General features: G+C 41.8%; 1 protein-coding gene across 2 annotated transcripts in view; it reads right to left on the reverse strand.

Annotated features, from left to right (window-relative positions):
• LOC139409430 (tensin 3, tandem duplicate 2) overlaps window positions 1-18,871 on the reverse strand; it is an 88,278-nt gene that overhangs the window by 32,644 nt on the left and 36,763 nt on the right. For both annotated transcript variants that reach the window (XM_071154579.1, XM_071154580.1), the window contains 2 exons: window positions 15,123-16,052; window positions 2,110-2,231 (listed from right to left, as the gene is read on the reverse strand). In XM_071154579.1, coding sequence (XP_071010680.1) covers window positions 2,110-2,231; window positions 15,123-16,052 — 1,052 coding nt within the window. The remainder of the gene's footprint in view (window positions 1-2,109; window positions 2,232-15,122; window positions 16,053-18,871) is intronic.

The following is an 18,871-nucleotide window of genomic DNA, read 5'->3' on the forward strand; positions in this document are numbered from 1 at the left end:
TAGATTAACCATGAACATAACCAGGTGTTTTTAAAGTAGATTAACCATGAACATAGCCAGGTGTTTTTAAGGTAGATTAACCATGAACATAGCCAGGTGTTTTTAAGGTAGATTAACCATGAACATAGCCAGGTGTTTTTAAGGTAGATTAACCATGAACATAGCCAGGTGTTTTTAAAGTAGATTAACCATGAACATAGCCAGGTGTTTTTAAAGTAGATTAACCATGAACATAGCCAGGTGTTTTTAAGGTAGATTAACCATGAACATAACCAGATGTTTTAAAGTAGATTAACCATGAACATAGCGCCAGGTGTTTTTAAGTAGATTAACCCTGAACATAGCCAGGTGTTTTTAAGTAGATTAACCATGAACATAGCGCCAGGTGTTTTTAAGTAGATTAACCCTGAACATAGCCAGGTGTTTTTAAGTAGATTAACCCTGAACATAGCCAGGTGTTTTAAAGTAGATTAACCCTGAACATAACCAGGTGTTTTTAAGGTAGATTAACCAAGAACATAACCAGATGTTTTAAAGTAGATTAACCATGAACATAGCGCCAGGTGTTTTTAAGTAGATTAACCCTGAACATAGCGCCAGGTGTTTTTAAAGTAGATTAACCATGAACAAAGCCAGGTGTGTTTAAAGTAGATTAACCATGAACAAAGCCAGGTGTTTTTAAGGTAGATTAACCATGAACATAACCAGTTGTTTTTAAAGTAGATTAACCCTGAACATAGCGCCAGGTGTGTTTAAAGTAGATTAACCATGAACAAAGCCAGGTGTTTTTAAGGTAGATTAACCATGAACAAAGCCAGGTGTTTTTAAGGTAGATTAACCATGAACATAGCCAGGTGTTTTTAAAGTAGATTAACCATGAACAAAACCAGGTGTTTTTAAAGTAGATTAACCATGAACATAACCAGGTGTTTCTATGGTAGATTAACCATGAACATAACCAGGTGTTTCTATGGTAGATTAACCATGAACATAGCGCCAGGTGTGTTTAAAGTAGATTAACCATGAACAAAGCGCCAGGTGTGTTTAAGGTAGATTAACCATGAACAAAGCCAGGTGTTTTTAAAGTAGATTAACCATGAACAAAGCCAGGTGTTTTTAAGGTAGATTAACCATGAACAAAGCCAGGTGTTTTTAAGGTAGATTAACCATGAACATAGCGCCAGGTGTTTTTAAGGTAGATTAACCATGAACAAAGCCAGGTGTTTTTAAGGTAGATTAACCATGAACATAGCGCCAGGTGTCTTTAAAGTAGATTAACCACGAACAAAGCCAGGTGTGTTTAAGGTAGATTAACCATGAACAAAGCCAGGTGTTTTTAAAGTAGATTAACCATGAACAAAGCCAGGTGTTTTTAAGGTAGATTAACCATGAACAAAGCCAGGTGTTTTTAAAGTAGATTAACCATGAACAAAACCAGGTGTTTTTAAGGTAGATTAACCATGAACATAGCGCCAGGTGTGTTTAAAGTAGATTAACCATGAACAAAGCCAGGTGTTTTTAAGGTAGATTAACCATGAACAAAGCCAGGTGTTTTTAAGGTAGATTAACCATGAACAAAACCAGGTATTTTTAAGGTAGATTAACCATGAACAAAGCCAGGTGTTTTTAAGGTAGATTAACCATGAACAAAGCCAGGTGTGTTTAAAGTAGATTAACCATGAACAAAGCCAGGTGTTTTTAAGGTAGATTAACCATGAACAAAGCCAGGTGTTTTTAAGGTAGATTAACCATGAACAAAGCCAGGTGTTTTTAAGGTAGATTAACCATGAACAAAACCAGGTGTTTTTAAGGTAGATTAACCATGAACAAAACCAGGTGTTTTTAAGGTAGATTAACCATGAACATAACCAGTTGTTTTTACTAACCGCATGATCATGATCAGGGAAAAAACTCCTAGCGTAATGACTACTACATGACTACTGAGTATGTATGTGGTATAACAGTTGTTGAGTAACCAGTAGGGGCTGGTAGAGGGTGGTGTGTGTACCTGGGTGGGCTGTAGGTTGGGGTGCTGCTGTGTGTGTGTGTGTGTGTGTGTGCGTGCGTGCGCCTGTGTGTGTGTTTGTGTTCATGTGTGTATGTGTGGACCTGGGAGGGAGGTAGGTTGGGCCTGTAGGTCGGAGCGTTCTGGAATGTCTGGGCTCCGCCCCAACCAGGACTGTAGAATCCTGGGTAATCAGTGACATCACTGTCCTGTCTGTGCTTCCAGCCTGAAAAGAGAGAGGCAGAGAAATATAAAACGAGCGGGTGAGAAATTCAGAGAAGGACAGAGAGAGAGAGGGAGAGAGAGGAAGAAACAGACAGAGAGAGTGTGAATTGATATTCCACACATATTAGAGAGCTGAGAGAAGCTGAAGCAATAGGAGACTCAGAGCCTCCAACTGACCTCTATAACAAATCATATTGTATTGGTCACATACACGTGTTATTGAGTAGTGAAATGCTTGTGTTTCTGGCTCCAACAGGGCAATAATATCTAATAAGTAATATCTAACAATTTCACAACAATACACACAATACACATACATCTAAGTAAAGGAATGGAATTGAGAATATATAAATACATGGACAAGCAATGTTAGAGCGATGTTATAGACTAAGATACAGTAGAATAGAATACACTATATACATAAGAGATACATAAGAGTATTGCAAAATATGTAAACATTATTCAACTGACCAGTGTTCCATTTATGAAAGTGGCCAGTGATTTCACGTCAATCAAGTCAATTTATTTGACCTTTATTTAACCAGTTGCATCTCTAGGGGCGCTATTTCATTTTTGGATAAAAAACGTTCCCGTTTTAAGCGCGATATTTTGTCACGAAAAGATGCTCGACTATGCATATTCTTGACAGTTTTGGAAAGAAAACACTCTGAAGTTTCAGAATCTGCAAAGATGTTGTCTGTAAGTGCCCCAGAACTCATTCTACAGGCGAAACCAAGATGATACGTCAACCAGGAAATGAGCAGAATTTCTGAAGCTCTGTTTTCTAATGTCTCCTTATATGGCTGTGAATGCGACAGGAATAAGCTTAGACCTTCTGCCGTTTCCCCAAGATGTCGGCAGCATTGTGACGTATTTGTAGGCATATCATTGGAAGATTGACCATAAGAGACTACATTTTCCAAGTGTCCGCCTGGTGTCCTGCGTCGAAACTGGTGCGCAAAGCCATGTGCAAGTATTTTTCCATTTGATTGAGGGGAGAAACCATGCTTCCACGAACGATATATCATTGAAGAGATATGTGAAAAACACCTTGAGGATTGATTCTAAACAACGTTTGCCATGTTTTCAGTCGATATTATGGAGTTAATTTGGAAAAAAGTTCGCGTTTTGAGGACTGAATTTTCGTTTTTTTTTGGTAGCCAAATGTGATGTATAAAACTGAGCTATTTCTAATACACAAAGAATCTTTTTGGAAAAACTGAGCATCTGCTATCTAACTGAGAGTATCCTCATTGAAAACATCAGAAGTTCTTCAAAGGTAAATTATTTTATTTGAAGGCTTTTATGTTTTTGTTGAAATGTTGCGTGCTGGATGCTAACGCTAATGCTAACGCTAAATGCTACGCTAGCTAGCTACTTTTACACAAATGATTGTTTTCCTATGGTTGAGAAGCATATTTTGAAAATCTGAGATGACAGTGTTGTTTACAAAAGGCTAAGCTTGAGAGATGGCATATTTATTTCATTTCATTTGCGATTTTCATGAATAGTTAACGTTGCGTTATGGTAATGAGCTTGAGTCTGTATTCCTGATACCGGATCCGGGATGGGTAGATCAGAGATTAACTAGCAAGTCAGTTAAGAACAAATTCTTATTTTCAATGACGGCCTAGGAACAGTGGGTTAACTGCCTTGTTCAGGGGCAGAATGACAGATTTCTACCATGTCAGCTCGAGGATTCGATCTTGCAACCTTTCGGTTTCTAGTCCAATGCTCTAACCACTAGGCTACCTGCCGCCCCTCTAATGCTATTGATGGCTATTTAACAGTCTGATGGCCTTGAGGTAGAAGCTGTTTTTCAGTCTCTAGGTCCCAGCTTTGATGCACCTGTACTGACCTCGCCTTCTGGATGATAGGCTGTTGTGCCTTCTTCACCCCACTGTCTGTGTGGGTGGACCATTTCAGCTTGTCAGTGATGTGTACGCCAAGGAACTTGAAGCTTTCCACCTGAGATCCCGTCGATGTGGATAGGGGGGTGCTCTCTCTGCTGTTTCCTGAAGTCTTCAATCACCTTCTTTGTTTTGTTGACATTGAGTGAGAGGTTATTTTCCAGGCACCACACTCCCAGAGCCCTCACCTCTTCCCTGTAGGATGTATCGTCATTGTTTGTAATACAGCCTACTACTGTTGTTCAGTTTTGGGTGAACAGTGAGTACAGGAGGGGGCTGAATACACACCCTTGTGGGGCCCCAGTGTTGAGGATCAGCGAAGTGGAGGTGTTGTTTCCTACCTTCACCACCTGGGGGCAGCCCGTCAGGAAGTCCAGGACCCAGTTGCACAGGGTGGGGTTCAGACCCAGGCCCTTGAGCTTAATGATGAGCTTGGAGGGTACTATGGTGTTGAATGCTGAGCTATAGTCAATGAACAGCATTCTTACATAGGAATTCTTCTTGTCCTAGTGGGATAGGGCAGAGTGCAGTGCGATGGCGATTGCATCGTCTACAGTCAGCAAATTGATGTGGGTCTAGGATGTCAGGTAAGCTAGAGGTGATATGATCCTTGACTAGTCCTTCAAAGCACTTCATGATGACAGAAGTGAGTGCTACGGGGTGATAGTCATTTAGTTCAGTTACTTTTACATTCTTGTTTTAGTACTATATCTCTTGACACAATGATGAAAATAATCATGGCCTCTAAACTTTCAAGCTGCATACTGGACCCTATTCCAACTAAACTACTGAAAGAGCTGCTTCCTGTGCTTGGCCCTCCTATGTTGAACATAATAAACGGCTCTCTATCCACCGGATGTGTACCAAACTCACTAAAAGTGGCAGTAATAAAGCCTCTCTTGAAAAAGCCAAACCTTGACCCAGAAAATATAAAAAACTATGGGCCTATATCGAATCTTCCATACCTCTCAAATTTTTTAGAAAAGGCTGTTGCGCAGCAACTCACTGCCTTCCTGAAGGCAAACAATGTATACGAAATGCTTCAGTCTGGTTTTAGACCCCATCATAGCACTGAGACTGTACTTTTGAAGGTGGTAAATTACATTTTAATAGCATCAGACCGAGGCTCTGCATCTGTCCTCGTGCTCCGAGACCTTAGTGCTGCTTTTGATACCATCGATCACCACATTCTTTTGGAGAGATTGGAAACACAAATTGGTCTACACGGACAAGTTCTGGCCTGGTTAAGATCGTATCTGTCGGAAAGATATCAGTTTGTCTCTGTGAATGGTTTGTCCTCTGACAAATCAACTGTAAATTTCGGTGTTCCTCAAGGTTCCGTTTTAGGACCACTATTGCTTTCACTATATATTTTACCTCTTGGGGATGTCATCTGAAAACATAATGTTAACTTTCACTGCTATGCGGATGACACACAGCTGTACATTTCAATGAAACATGGTGAAGCCCCAAAATTGCCCTCGCTAGAAGCATGTGTTTCAGACATAAGGAAGTGGATGGCTGCAAACTTTCTACTTTTAAACTCGGACAAAACAGAGATACTTGTTCTAGGTCCCAAGAAACAAAGAGATCTTCTGTTGAATCTGACAATTAATCTTAATGGTTGTACAGTCGTCTCAAATAAAACTGTGAAGGACCTCAGCGTTACTCTGGACCCTGATCTCTCTTTTGAAGAACATATCAAGACTGTTTCAATGGCAGCTTTTTCCCATCTACGTAACATTGCAAAAATTTGAAACTTTCTGTCCAAAAATGATGCAGAAAAATAAATTCATGTTTTTGTCACTTCTAGGTTAGACTACTGCAATGCTCTACTTTCCGGCTACCCGGATAAAGCACCAAATAAACTTCAGTTAGTGCTAAATACGGCTGCTAGAATCCTGACTAGAACCAAAAAAATTTATCATATTACTCCAGTGCTAGCCTCCCTACACTGGCTTCCTGTCAAGTCAAGGGCTGATTTCAAGGTTTTACTGCTAACCTACAAAGCATTACATGGGCTTGCTCCTACCTATCTCTCTGATTTGGTCCTGCCGTACATACCTACACATACGCTACGGTCACAAGACGCAGGCCTCCTAATTGTCCCTAGAATTTCTAAGCAACAGCTGAAGGCAGGGCTTTCTCCTATAGAGATCCATTTTTATGGAATGGTCTGCCTTACCCATGTGAGAGAAGCAAACTCGGTCTCAACCTTTAAGTCTTTACTGAAGACTCATCTCTTCAGTGGGCCAAATGATTGAGTGTAGTCTGGCCCAGGAGTGTGAAGGTGAACGGAAAGGCTCTGGAGCAACGAACCGCCCTTGCGGTCTCTGCCTGGCTGGTTCCTCTCTTTCCACTGTGACTCTCTGCCTCTAACCCTATTACAAGGGCTAAGTCACTGGCTTACTAGGGCTCTTTCATACCGTCCCTAGGAGGGGTGCGTCACTTGAGTGGGTTGATTCACTGATGTGATCTTCCTGTCTGGGTTAGGACCCCCCCTTGGGTTGTGCCGTGGCGGAGATCTTTGTGGGCTATACTCAGCCTTGTCTCAGGATGGTAAGTTGGTGGTTGAAGATTTCCCTCTAGTGGTGTGGGGGCTGTGCTTTGGCAACGTGGGTGGGGTTATATCCTTCCTGTTTGGCCCTGTCCGGGGGTGTCATCGGATGGGGCCACAGTGTCTCCTGACCCCTCCTGTCTCAGATTTCAGTATTTATGCTGCAGTAGTTTATGTGTCGGGGGGCTAGGGTCCGTTTGTTATATCTGGAGTACTTCTCCTGGCCTATCCGGTGTCCTGTGTGAATTTAAGTATGCTCTCTCTAATTCTCTCTTTCTTTCTCTCTCTCGGAGGTCCTGAGCCCTAGGACCATGCCCCAGGACTACCGGGCATGATGACTCCTTGCTGTCACCAGTCCACCTGGCCGTGCTGCTGCTCCAGTTTCAACTGTTCTGCCTGTGATTATTATTATTTGACCATGCTGGTCATTTATGAACATTTGAAGATCTTGGCCATGTTCTGTTATAATCTCCACCCAGCACAGCCAGAAGAGGACTGGCCACCCCACATAGCCTGTTTCCTCTCGAGGTTTCTTCCTAGGTTTTGGCCTTTCTTGGGAGTTTTTCCTAGCCACCATGCTTCTACATCTGCATTGCTTGCTGTTTGGGGTTTTAGGCTGGGTTTCTGTACAGCAGTTTGAGATATCAGCTGATGTACGAAGGGCTATATAAATACATTTGATTTGATTTGAGTACAGGAACAATAATGGCCTGAAGCACGTGGGTACAGCAGACTGGGATAAGGAGAGATTGAATATGTCCACAAACACACCAGCCAGCTGGTCTGCGCATGCTCTGAGGACGCGGCTAGGGATTCCGTCTGGGCTGGCAGCTTTGCAAGGGTTCAAACTCTTAAATGTCTTACTCATGCCGGCTACGGAGAAGGAGAGCCCACAGTCCTTGGTAGCAGGCCACGTCGGTGGCACTGTGTTATCCTCAAAGTGGGCGAAGAAGGTGTTTAGCTTTTCCAGAAGCAAGATGTCGGTGTCCTTGACGTGGCTGGTTTTCCGTTTGTAGTCCGTGATTGTCTGTAGACCCTTCCACTAACGTCTCGTGTTTGAGACATTGAATTGCGACTCCACTTTGTCTCTGTGTTTTAGCGGCTGTGACTATAACTAAAGAGAATTATCATGGGAGGCAATACAGTCGGCATTTGATTATGAGGTATTCAAAGTCGGGTGAACAAAAGGACTGTCATGTGTGCTCCCTCTCCGGCCTCTAGGTCACCAGGCTGTTCGTTATGGTGCATATCTGTCACCATCGTTACGCACACCTGTGTGTCATAAGACTCACCTGGACTCCATCACTTCCCTGATACCTTCCCTATATATGTCCCTCCCTTTGGTTCCTTCCCCAGGCGTTATTGTTTCTCTTTCAGTGTCATGTCTGTGCATTGTTTGTGTTTCTTGTTTTGTATTTAGTTGCCTTTATTTCTTAAAACACTCACTCCCTGAACTTGCTTCCTGACTCAGCGTACTCGGTACAAAGACTTGAGTTCCTGTATGTTATCACAATCACATCATAAGTAGTTAATCATGAAACATACACCCCCACACTCCTTCTTCCCGGAGAGATATTTATTCCTGTCTGCGCGATGAACTGAGAACCCAACTGGCTGTAAGGACTCAGACAGTATATCCTGAGAGAGCCATGTTTCCGTGAAACAGAGTATGTTACAATCACTGATGTCTCTCTGGAAGGAAATCCTTGCCCTAGGCTCTTCAACTTTATTATCCAGACTGAACATTAGTGAGTAATATACTCTGAAGCGGTGGGTGGTGTGCGCACCTCCTGAGACGGACTAGAAGTCCACTCTGAGTACCTCTTCTCTGCCGGCGATGTTTTGGGTCAGCCTCTGGAATCAGTTCAATTGCCCTGGGGGGTATGAACAAAGTATCCGATTTGGGAAAGTCGTATACCTGGTCGTAATACTGGTAATGCTGGTGAGTTACCACCACTCTGATATACAAAAGTTCTTCCCGGCTACATGTAATAACAAAAACGTTCTGTCCTAATAATGTATAAAAGAACACATAAAAAAACAAAATACTGCAAAATTGCCTAGGGTCTAGAATCTCGGCTGCCCTCTCTATCGGCGCCATTTTTCAAGATTTCAAAACTAACTAAACCACAGACATCACAACTGTCCAACACCCAGTTTTACCAGAACAACAATACTGTGTGTGGTGAACCCAGTAACAGTGTTATGTAATTATTATCAAACCTCAACCATCCTCAGAAGACGTAATATCTGTTCCCTTTAGAAAACTCCACACAAATCAATCTCCTCAGCCACACCACCTCCACCACTAACAACAACAATAGCTGACCGCACTGTAGGAAAAATAACTTGAGGAGAATGGGGAGAGAGTGGGTGTGACAGAGGAGAGAGGAGAGATAGAGAGAGAAGAATATGAGCAGCACAAGCAGCTACATTACAACAACAGGAGTGAAGTTAAGCATGTACATCAGAGCAACTTGATCAGTTGGACCCAGTCCCAGACAGATGGAAAGAGAACATCTGGAAATGTTTGGGAATCTAGCATAAAGACCGTGTGTGTCGGTATCTACCATAGAGAGTTATCACACATTCCCAAATCCAGTTCAGGTGTTTTGGAAACCCTGCACTCCAGGGAAGACCTGCTCTGATTACAGAATGACGGTAATTCCAGACACCCTTCCGAACACCCCACTGAGGACCTTGCAGTAACTCACAGTGATTCATATCGCCATGGCAGCCAGATTCATATCACAATGACAGCAAGCTTTGAAGTGATGCAGAGGAAGGGAGACGCCATTGAGTAGCAACACGCATGTCCCACCCATACAGTACATACAGTACAGCACATACAGTACAATACATACAGTACAGTACATATGGCACATACAGTACAGTACAAAGAGCACATGCATTACACTACATACAGTACACTACATACAGTACATACATTACAGTACATTACAGTATATACAGTACAGTACATACAGTACATACAGCACATACATTACAGTACATACAGTACCGCACATACATTACAGTACATACAGTACAGCACATGCATTACAGTTCATACAGTACAGCACATACATTACAGTACATTCAGTACATACAGCACATGCATGACAGTACATAAAGTACAGTACATCTATTACAGTACATACAGTACATACAGTACAGCACATACAGTACATACAGTACAGTAAATACAGCACATACAGTACATATAGTACAGTACATACATTACAGTACATGCATTACAGACATACAGTACAGCATAGACATTACATTACATACAGTACATACAATACAGTACATACAGTACATACATTACAGTACATACAGTAGAGTACATATAGTACATACCGTACAGTACATACAGCACATACATTACATTACATACAGTACAGCACATACATTACAGTACATACAGTACACACATTACAGTACATACAGCACCATACATACAGTACATACATGACAGTACAGCACATACATTACAGTACATGACAGTACATATATTACAGTACATACAGCACATACAGTACAGCACATACAGTACAGTACATACAGTACATACAGAACAGTATATACAGTACAGTACATACAGAACATACAGTACATACAGTACAGTACATACAGTATATACATTACAGTGCATACAGTACATACAGCACAGCACATACAGTACATACATGACAGTACATACAGTACATACAGTAAATACAGTAAATACAGCACAGTAAATACAGCACATACATTACAGCACATACAGTACATACAGCACATACATTACAGTACATACAGTACAGCACATGCATTACAGTACATACATTACAGTACATACAGTACATATATTACCGTACATACTGTACATATATTACAGTACATACAGTATATACAGTACATACAGTACAGTACACACAGCACATAGATTACAGTACATACAGTACAAACATTAGAGTACATACAACACATACATTACAGGCATACAGTACAGTACAGCACAAACATTACAGTACATGCAGTACATACATTACAGAACATACAGTACATACAGTACAGTACATACAGCACATAAAGTACATACATTACAGTACATACAGTACAGCACATACAGTACATACACCACATACATTACAGTACATACAGTACAGCACATGCATTACAGTACATACATTACAGTACATACACCACAGTACATGCAGTACATACATGACAGTACATACAGTACATATATTACAGTACATACAGTACAGCACATACAGTACAGTACATACAGTACATACAGCACATTAAATACAGGACATACATTACAGTACATACATTACAGTACATACAGTACATACATTACAGTACATATATTACAGTACATACAGTACAGTACATAAGTACATAGAGTACATACAGTACAATAAAGGTGAGGAACAGGGCTGCAACCACAAAACACTTGCCCTGTCTCGTCTACCTGTTCTGTCTACACTACCTGCTCTGTCTACTCTACCTGCTCTGTCTACTCTACCTGCTCTGTCTCATCTACCTGTTCTGTCTACCCTACCTGCTCTGTCTCGTCTACCTGTTCTGTCTACCCTACCTGCTCTGTCTACCCTACCTGCTCTGTCTACACTACCTGCTCTGTCTACTCTACCTGCTCTGTCTACACTACCTGCTCTGTCTACACTACCTGCTCTGTCTCTTCTACCTGCTCTGTCTCATCGACCTGCTCTGTCTACTCTACCTGCTCTGTCTACCCTACCTGCTCTGTCTCATCTGCCTGCTCTGTCTACTCTACCTGCTCTGTCTACACTACCTGCTCTGTCTACCCTACCTGCTCTGTCTCATCTACCTGCTCTGTCTACTCTACCTGCTCTGTCTACACTACCTGCTCTGTCTCTTCTACCTGCTCTGTCTACACTACTTGCTCTGTCTACACTACCTGCTCTGTCTACTCTACCTGCTCTGTCTACTCTACCTGCTCTGTCTACACTACCTGCTCTGTCTACACTACCTGCTCTGTCTACTCTACCTGCTCTGTCTACTCTGCCTGCTCTGTCTACACTACCTGCTCTGTCTACTCTACCTGCTCTGTCTACACTACCTGCTCTGTCTCTTCTACCTGCTCTGTCTACTCTACCTGCTCTGTCTACTCTACCTGCTCTGTCTACCCTACCTGCTCTGTCTACACTACCTGCTCTGTCTACTCTACCTGCTCTGTCTACACTACCTGCAGTCACCTGAACTGAAATCAACACGCTTGGCACTAGATTACACCCATCTAAACATACTTTACATTGTTTGCAAGATCAGAGATAACTATAATCTAAGTGTTCATATTCGGAAGTTGCTTTCATTTCAGCGCAACTAATTTCTAAACATTTCAACTGTATTAAAATATTACTCTTTTTTACTCCACCAAAAATGTGCACCCATTTCTTTTCTTGTGATGTAAGTGTTGAGATGGTGCTTTCCCAGACAAGGCTTTAGTGTTCTTATAGATTCAACAGAAAGACAATATATTCATTTGAGCCTATTTCAGCCATTACTGTTTTTTTTTGGACAGGTCATTACAACATTTCTGCATTAGTAATGTTAACGGGGAAAAAAACAACAGGCACAAGCAATAAAAGTATAAAAGAGTCATAGGAGTAAAATTAAAGCAATCAACCCTGCAAGATTTAAGTGACAATAGGATTTTGCACCCCTCAAACACAGGAATTAGATGTCTGAAAAATCCATCCTCAGGTGGGTGGGGCATGTTCGTTGCTACTCAATGGTGTCTCCCTTCCTCTGCATCACTTCAAAGCTTGCTGTCATCGCGACAAGAATCTGGCTGCCATGGCGATATGAATCACGGTGAATTACTGTGAGGCCCTCAGTGGGGTGTTCGGAAGGGTGTCTGGAATTACCGTCATTCTGTAATCGGAGCAGGTCTTCCCTGGAGTGCAGGGTTTCCAAAACACCTGAACTGGATTTGGGAATGTGTGATAACTCTCTATGGTAGATACCGACACACACGGTCTTTATGCTAGATTCCCAAACATTTCCAGATGTTCTCTTTCCATCTGTCTGGGACTGGGTCCAACTGATCAAGTTGCTCTGATGTACATGCTTAACTTCACTCCTGTTCTTGTAATGTAGCCCTTGCGCTGCTCTTATTCACCTCTTTATATTATTTCTCTAATCTTGATATTGAATATTGAATCGTTGGGAAAGAGCTTTTAAGAAAGCATTTCACTGTACTGTTTTACGCCTTCTGTATCATGTGCACATGACAAATAAACTTGAAATAAACACACCGGACAGAACTAGCAGGGGGTAGCTAGGAAGGTAGAGGAACAAACCCCTCACTGATCATACTGTATGACTAAAAGTCAAAGTTCATTTTTTTACCTTTACAGTATCACTTAGTTGTCACAATATCCCCTTGTCCTGAAACATACAGTACATACAGCAGAGTACAATATAGTACAGTACATAGAGTACAGTACATAGAGTACATACTGTAGAGTACATATAGTACAGTACATACAGTACAGTACATACAGTACAGTATAGTATGGTAGGGTACAGTATAGTACAGTACATACAGTACATACCGTAATATGCAGTACATACAGTACACAACATACAGTACATACATAACAGTACATACAATACATACAGTAATATACAGTACATACAGTACAGTACATACAGTACAGTACATACAGTACATACGGTACAGTACAGTACAAACTGTACAGTACAGTACATACAGTATGTAGAGCACAGTACATATAGTATAGTACAGTACATTCAGTACATTATTACAGTACATAAAGTATAGCACATCACAGTACATACAGTAAAGTACAGTACCGTAATTACAGTACATATATTACAGTACATACAGTACAGTACATACAGTAAAGTACAGTACATACAGTACATATGGTACAGTACAGTACATACAGTACAGTACATACAGTACATAGAGCACAGTACAGTGCAGTACATACAGTACAGTACATGCAGTATCTATATTACAGTACATACAGTACAGTACATACAGTAAAGTGCATACAGTACATGCAGCACAGTACATACAGTAAAGTGCATACAATACATGCAGCACAGTACATACAGTACATGCAGTACAGTACAGTACCTACATTACAGTACATACAGTACAGTACCTACATTACAGTACAGTACTGACATTACAGTACATACAGTACAGTACATACATTACAGTACATACAGTAATATACAGTATATACAGTATAGCATATACAGTACTTACATTACAGTACATACAGTACATAGTCATATATTACAGTACATACAGAACCGTACAGTACATACAGTACATAGAGTACAGTACAATACATATAGTACAGTACATAGAATACAGTATGTACAGCACAGTACATAGTACAGCACATACAGAACAGTACATAGAGTACATATAGTTCAGTACATACAGTACAGTACATACAGTACAGTACAATACATACAGTACATACAGTACAGTTCAGTTCCACCTGCAACAACTACAGCTAAGTTTGATTGGGTTCTGCTATAGTACATGTACTCCTGGCTGTGAAGACATTTCTTCCAGTCGCTTAAAAAATATGTTAAAGATGTTAGTTTGTCATTTACTGTACTGTACTTATGAGGCCCTGATTTTACACTGCTTATATAGAAGTATCTATTACCGGCTTAAGCAAACTTTTACACCCACTCAGCAAACACAGTGGACAAGCCCTGGACCATGCCAGACTTCCCTTGGTTAGAAGGGTAGTTTCACAGCCAGGCAGTGTTACATTAAGGTGTATAAAGTGTCTGTGTTGAACTCTGCTATGAGAACATGTCCAAACCTAGCTCTTTACCTGCACCACTCTAAACATCTGAAAACTGGAACAACTTTATTTTCTTTAGCCTGGCATCTGGAATCATGTCACTAAGTCACTAAGTCAGTCAGTCAGTCAGTCAGTCAGTCAGTCAGTCAGTCAGACAGTCACTGAGTCAGTCAGTCAGTCAGTCAGACAGTCAGACAGTCAGACAGTCAGACAGTCACTCAGTCAGTCAGACAGACAGACACACAGACAGACAGACAGACAGCTGTTTTATGGTATGTCTCTGAGGGATTCCACAATGGAAATCTTTAACAGTACAGCTGTAATGTATAAGCCCACTGTTGATCTGTTTCATTTACATGTCCTTCCATAACCCCGCCTCTGTGAGATGGGGCCTCCTCAATTTGATAATTCTACTGTTACTGAGGACAATAGACTGGAACATGGGAGGGAATAAACCTTTGTGATTCTACTGTATCTCAAATACATTTATTAAATTAACAGACACACAGGTATTTAATTTCAACAGGTTTCTATCTATCAGGTTTCTATTCTATCAATGGTACCCCGCTCTGCTAATATGGTCTTACCTGATTGGCTGGCGTTGGCATGTGTCGTCGTATGGTTGTTACCATTGGTGTAGAGGGAGGTGGAGAGAGCAAGGGGGAGGGGGTTGTGTCGGGTGGGAACAGGTATGAAGGTGGGGTCCAGATCTAGGATCAGCTGGTTAAGCTGCTCGATGGACTCATCAATGTCTGTGGCTAATGAGGCAAGCTCCTCCTGCCCGCAAGGTTCCCCTGAGGGCAACGGTGTATGGGTGGTGTGTGAGGCGTGTGTGTGACTGTCTGTCTGTACAGGCGACCCCACCCCTCCCTCCACTCCTCTCTTCACTGACTCTCTACTGCTGCTCCCCCTATTGGGCATGTCTGGAAGTGACAAGGTGTTTGGACCAATCAGTGAAAGTGTATCCACAGGGCTGTCCTGCCCCCTGACGACTATCTGCTGCTGCTGCACCCATGATTGGGTGGAAGGGGTGGAGTATCCACTTCCACTCTGGACCAATCCCTGGGCTTCAGGTATGCTCTCAGAGGAGAACGAGCCAATGCTAGCCTCGGGGCTAACCTCGTCATCATAAAGGATGTCTGACTCCCTCTCGCTAGGAGAGGCCTTCACAGGCTGCCCTAACCCAGCCTCATCCCCCTCCATCTCCCTCGCTGCGTTACAGGAGGCTGGGAGGTCAGTTATGTCCTCCAGATGAGGTTCCAGGCCGACCCCAGATAGAAGCCGCCTGAGCTGGGTAAGTTCGTCCTGACTGGGCCCTCTCTTGGGGCTCACTGCAGTAATACCTCCGGTCCTCTGGGAGGCGATAGAGAGGCCTGAGTCTTTGCTGGATGACAGTTTAAGGTCACTGGGGATAGGGCAGCTGGTTGCCAGGTGAAACGGAGATCCTTCGTCACTACTTCCCTTCCTTACGCTGGCGGATAGGTTGCCATCGACAGGGCCCGGGCTACGAGGCAGAGCTGAGTAAGAGGAGGAGAGGAAGAGTAAGACAGACAGCCATAACAAATAGTGAATATTTACACACATACTCACATCTACTGAGTCACACATAGTACACGCTTTACAACCTACAACCCTCACCCTCCTGTCTTAGTCATCCTCTGACACACACATTCACAGATACATATACACACACACAGACATTTGCCTTGTCTCCAGACCAGACACACTCCATCTAGATAACAGCAGTGTCTTTGTGTGAGCTCTACATTGCGTGTGTGTGTCTTTATCTGCATAGTTGCTTCTGTCTCAGAAAGAACACACCAAGCCTGACAGAGCAGAGGACCCCTCCCTCCACCTGGGCTCTGATATGACAGATAGCACGGCATTAGTCTGTTAGCTAGCGTGTTCACAGTCAACCACCAGCACCATTCAATATGCAGGCAACACAAACACATGCTACATCACATCGCCTAACACCTAGCTCACCCAGACCAGAATGGAATACATGGAATATGAATGAACAAATGAAGAATCTTAAGCCTATGGGACACAGACACTTTGGAAAAGCCTATGGGACACAGACACTTTGGGAAAGCCTATGGGACACAGACACTTTGGAAAAGCCTATGGGACACAGACACTTTGGGAAAGCCTATGGGACACAGACACTTTGGAAAAGCCTATGGGACACAGACACTTTGGAAAAGCAGAAAGGAGAGACAAAATAACAGACAGTGAGTGATCAATGAGGTACTGTGAGAGGACACGGATGGCAAGCTCAAACACACACACACACACACACACACACACACACACACACACACACACACACACACACAACCTCTGAAGTGTAACCCTAACGTCAGAGTAAACCAGGAAAGACAAGTGGCTACTGCTGAGTCTCTACTCAGCTTTATACAACTCCACAAAAAATTCAACACAAACAATTTCCTCACATACGGTGCTTTGCAAAAGTATTCAGACCCCCTGGATTTCTTTACGGTTTATTGTGTTAGAACGTGGGATTAAAATAGATTTTTGTCAACAATCTACACAAAATACTCTGTAATGTCAAAGAGGAAGAAAAAACAATTATATTTTTTGATAAAACATTTTTTTATCATAACAACATTATATTCATTGCATAAGTATTCACCTCCTTTGTTTAGGCAAGCCTAAATTAGTTCAGGAGTCAAATTTGGTTTAACAAATCACATAATAAGTTACATGGACTCACTCTGTGTGAAATATTAGGGCTTGACATGATTTTTGAATGACTACCCCTTCATCTGTCCCCAACTGTCAGATCAAAACATCTGTCAGGTCCCTCAGTCAAGTATTACATTTCAAGCATAGATACAACTACAAAGACCAGGGAGCTTTGAGAAAGCCTCATAAAGAAGGGCAGTGATTGGTAGATGGGTAACAATAACAAACCAGACATTGACTATATCTTCAAGCATGGTCAAGTTAATACTTATGCTGTGGATGATGTATTAAACCACCCAGACACATCAACGATACAGACGACCTTCTGAACTGAACTGCAGGACAGGAATGAAACTGCTCAGGGATGTTACCATGAGGACATTGGTGATTTTAAAACAGCTACAGAGTTCAATGGCTGAGGATGGATCAACAATATTGTTGTGACTCCACAATAATGACCTAAAGAAGAAGAATACAAACATACAAACTATTCCAAAACATGCATCTTCTATGCAACAAGGCGCTAAAGTAATACTGAAAAGAACAAAAATAGCAAAGGAATATCGTTTTTGGCATAGATGCAAAGCCTTATATTTGGGGCAAATCCAACACAACACATCACTGAGATACTGCCTCCTTATTTTCAAGCATGGTGGCTGCATCATGGTATGGGTATGCTTGACATCGGCAAAGACTGTGTAGTTTTTCAGGATGAAAAGAAACGAGATGGAACTAAGTACAGGTAAAACACTAGAGGAAAACCTGCTTTAGTCTGCTTTACACCAGACACTGGGAGAGGAATTCACCTTTCAGCAGGACAACAACCTAGCCAAATCTACACTGGAGTTGCTTACCAAGAAGACAGTGAATGTTCCTGACTGGCCAAGTCACCATTTTGACTTAAATCTGCTTAAAAATCTATGGCAAGACTTGAAAATTGCTGTCCAACATTTTGACAGAGCTTGAAGAATTTTGAAAGAAATAATGGACAAATGTTGCACAATCCAGGCGTGCAAAGCTTTTAAAGACTTACCCAAGAAGACTCACAGCTGTAATCGATGCCAGAGGTGTTTCTAACATGAACTGACTCAGGGAGCTGACACCCACGCAACAACTATATTTTAGGCGTTTTATTTCATTTAAAAGTGGAATTTTTCAACCACTTTGACATTACAGGGTATTTTGTGTAGATTGTTGTAAACAGTACAATTAAATCAATTTTAATCCCACTTTGTAACACAATAAACTATGAAGAATTCCAATGGGTCTGAACACTTTTGCAAGGCACTGTATAGGATGATCTGGGCTAATCTGTTACTGTAAAAATAAAATCCACCCTGAATAAAATCATAAAATAAACTTCCTGTAGCAACACATGCATAGTAGCATACAGTGTGGTATGAAATTGCACCAGATGTTGATATTAGATAACACACACACACAATTTCCTCCATCTGTGGGAAACTGTTGAGACATTTCCACCCTGAAGAGCAACAATAACATACTCTTACTGTAACAACACATGTATAGTAACATACACTCCTAGTGTATGTTACTATACAATGTACTATCTAGAACTATCTATAAAATGTACTATCTAGAACTGTATTTGGTTATTTGGCAGTCC

Source organism: Oncorhynchus clarkii, chromosome 5, assembly GCF_045791955.1.
Source record: "Oncorhynchus clarkii lewisi isolate Uvic-CL-2024 chromosome 5, UVic_Ocla_1.0, whole genome shotgun sequence".
NCBI classification, from domain to species: Eukaryota; Metazoa; Chordata; class Actinopteri; order Salmoniformes; family Salmonidae; genus Oncorhynchus; species Oncorhynchus clarkii.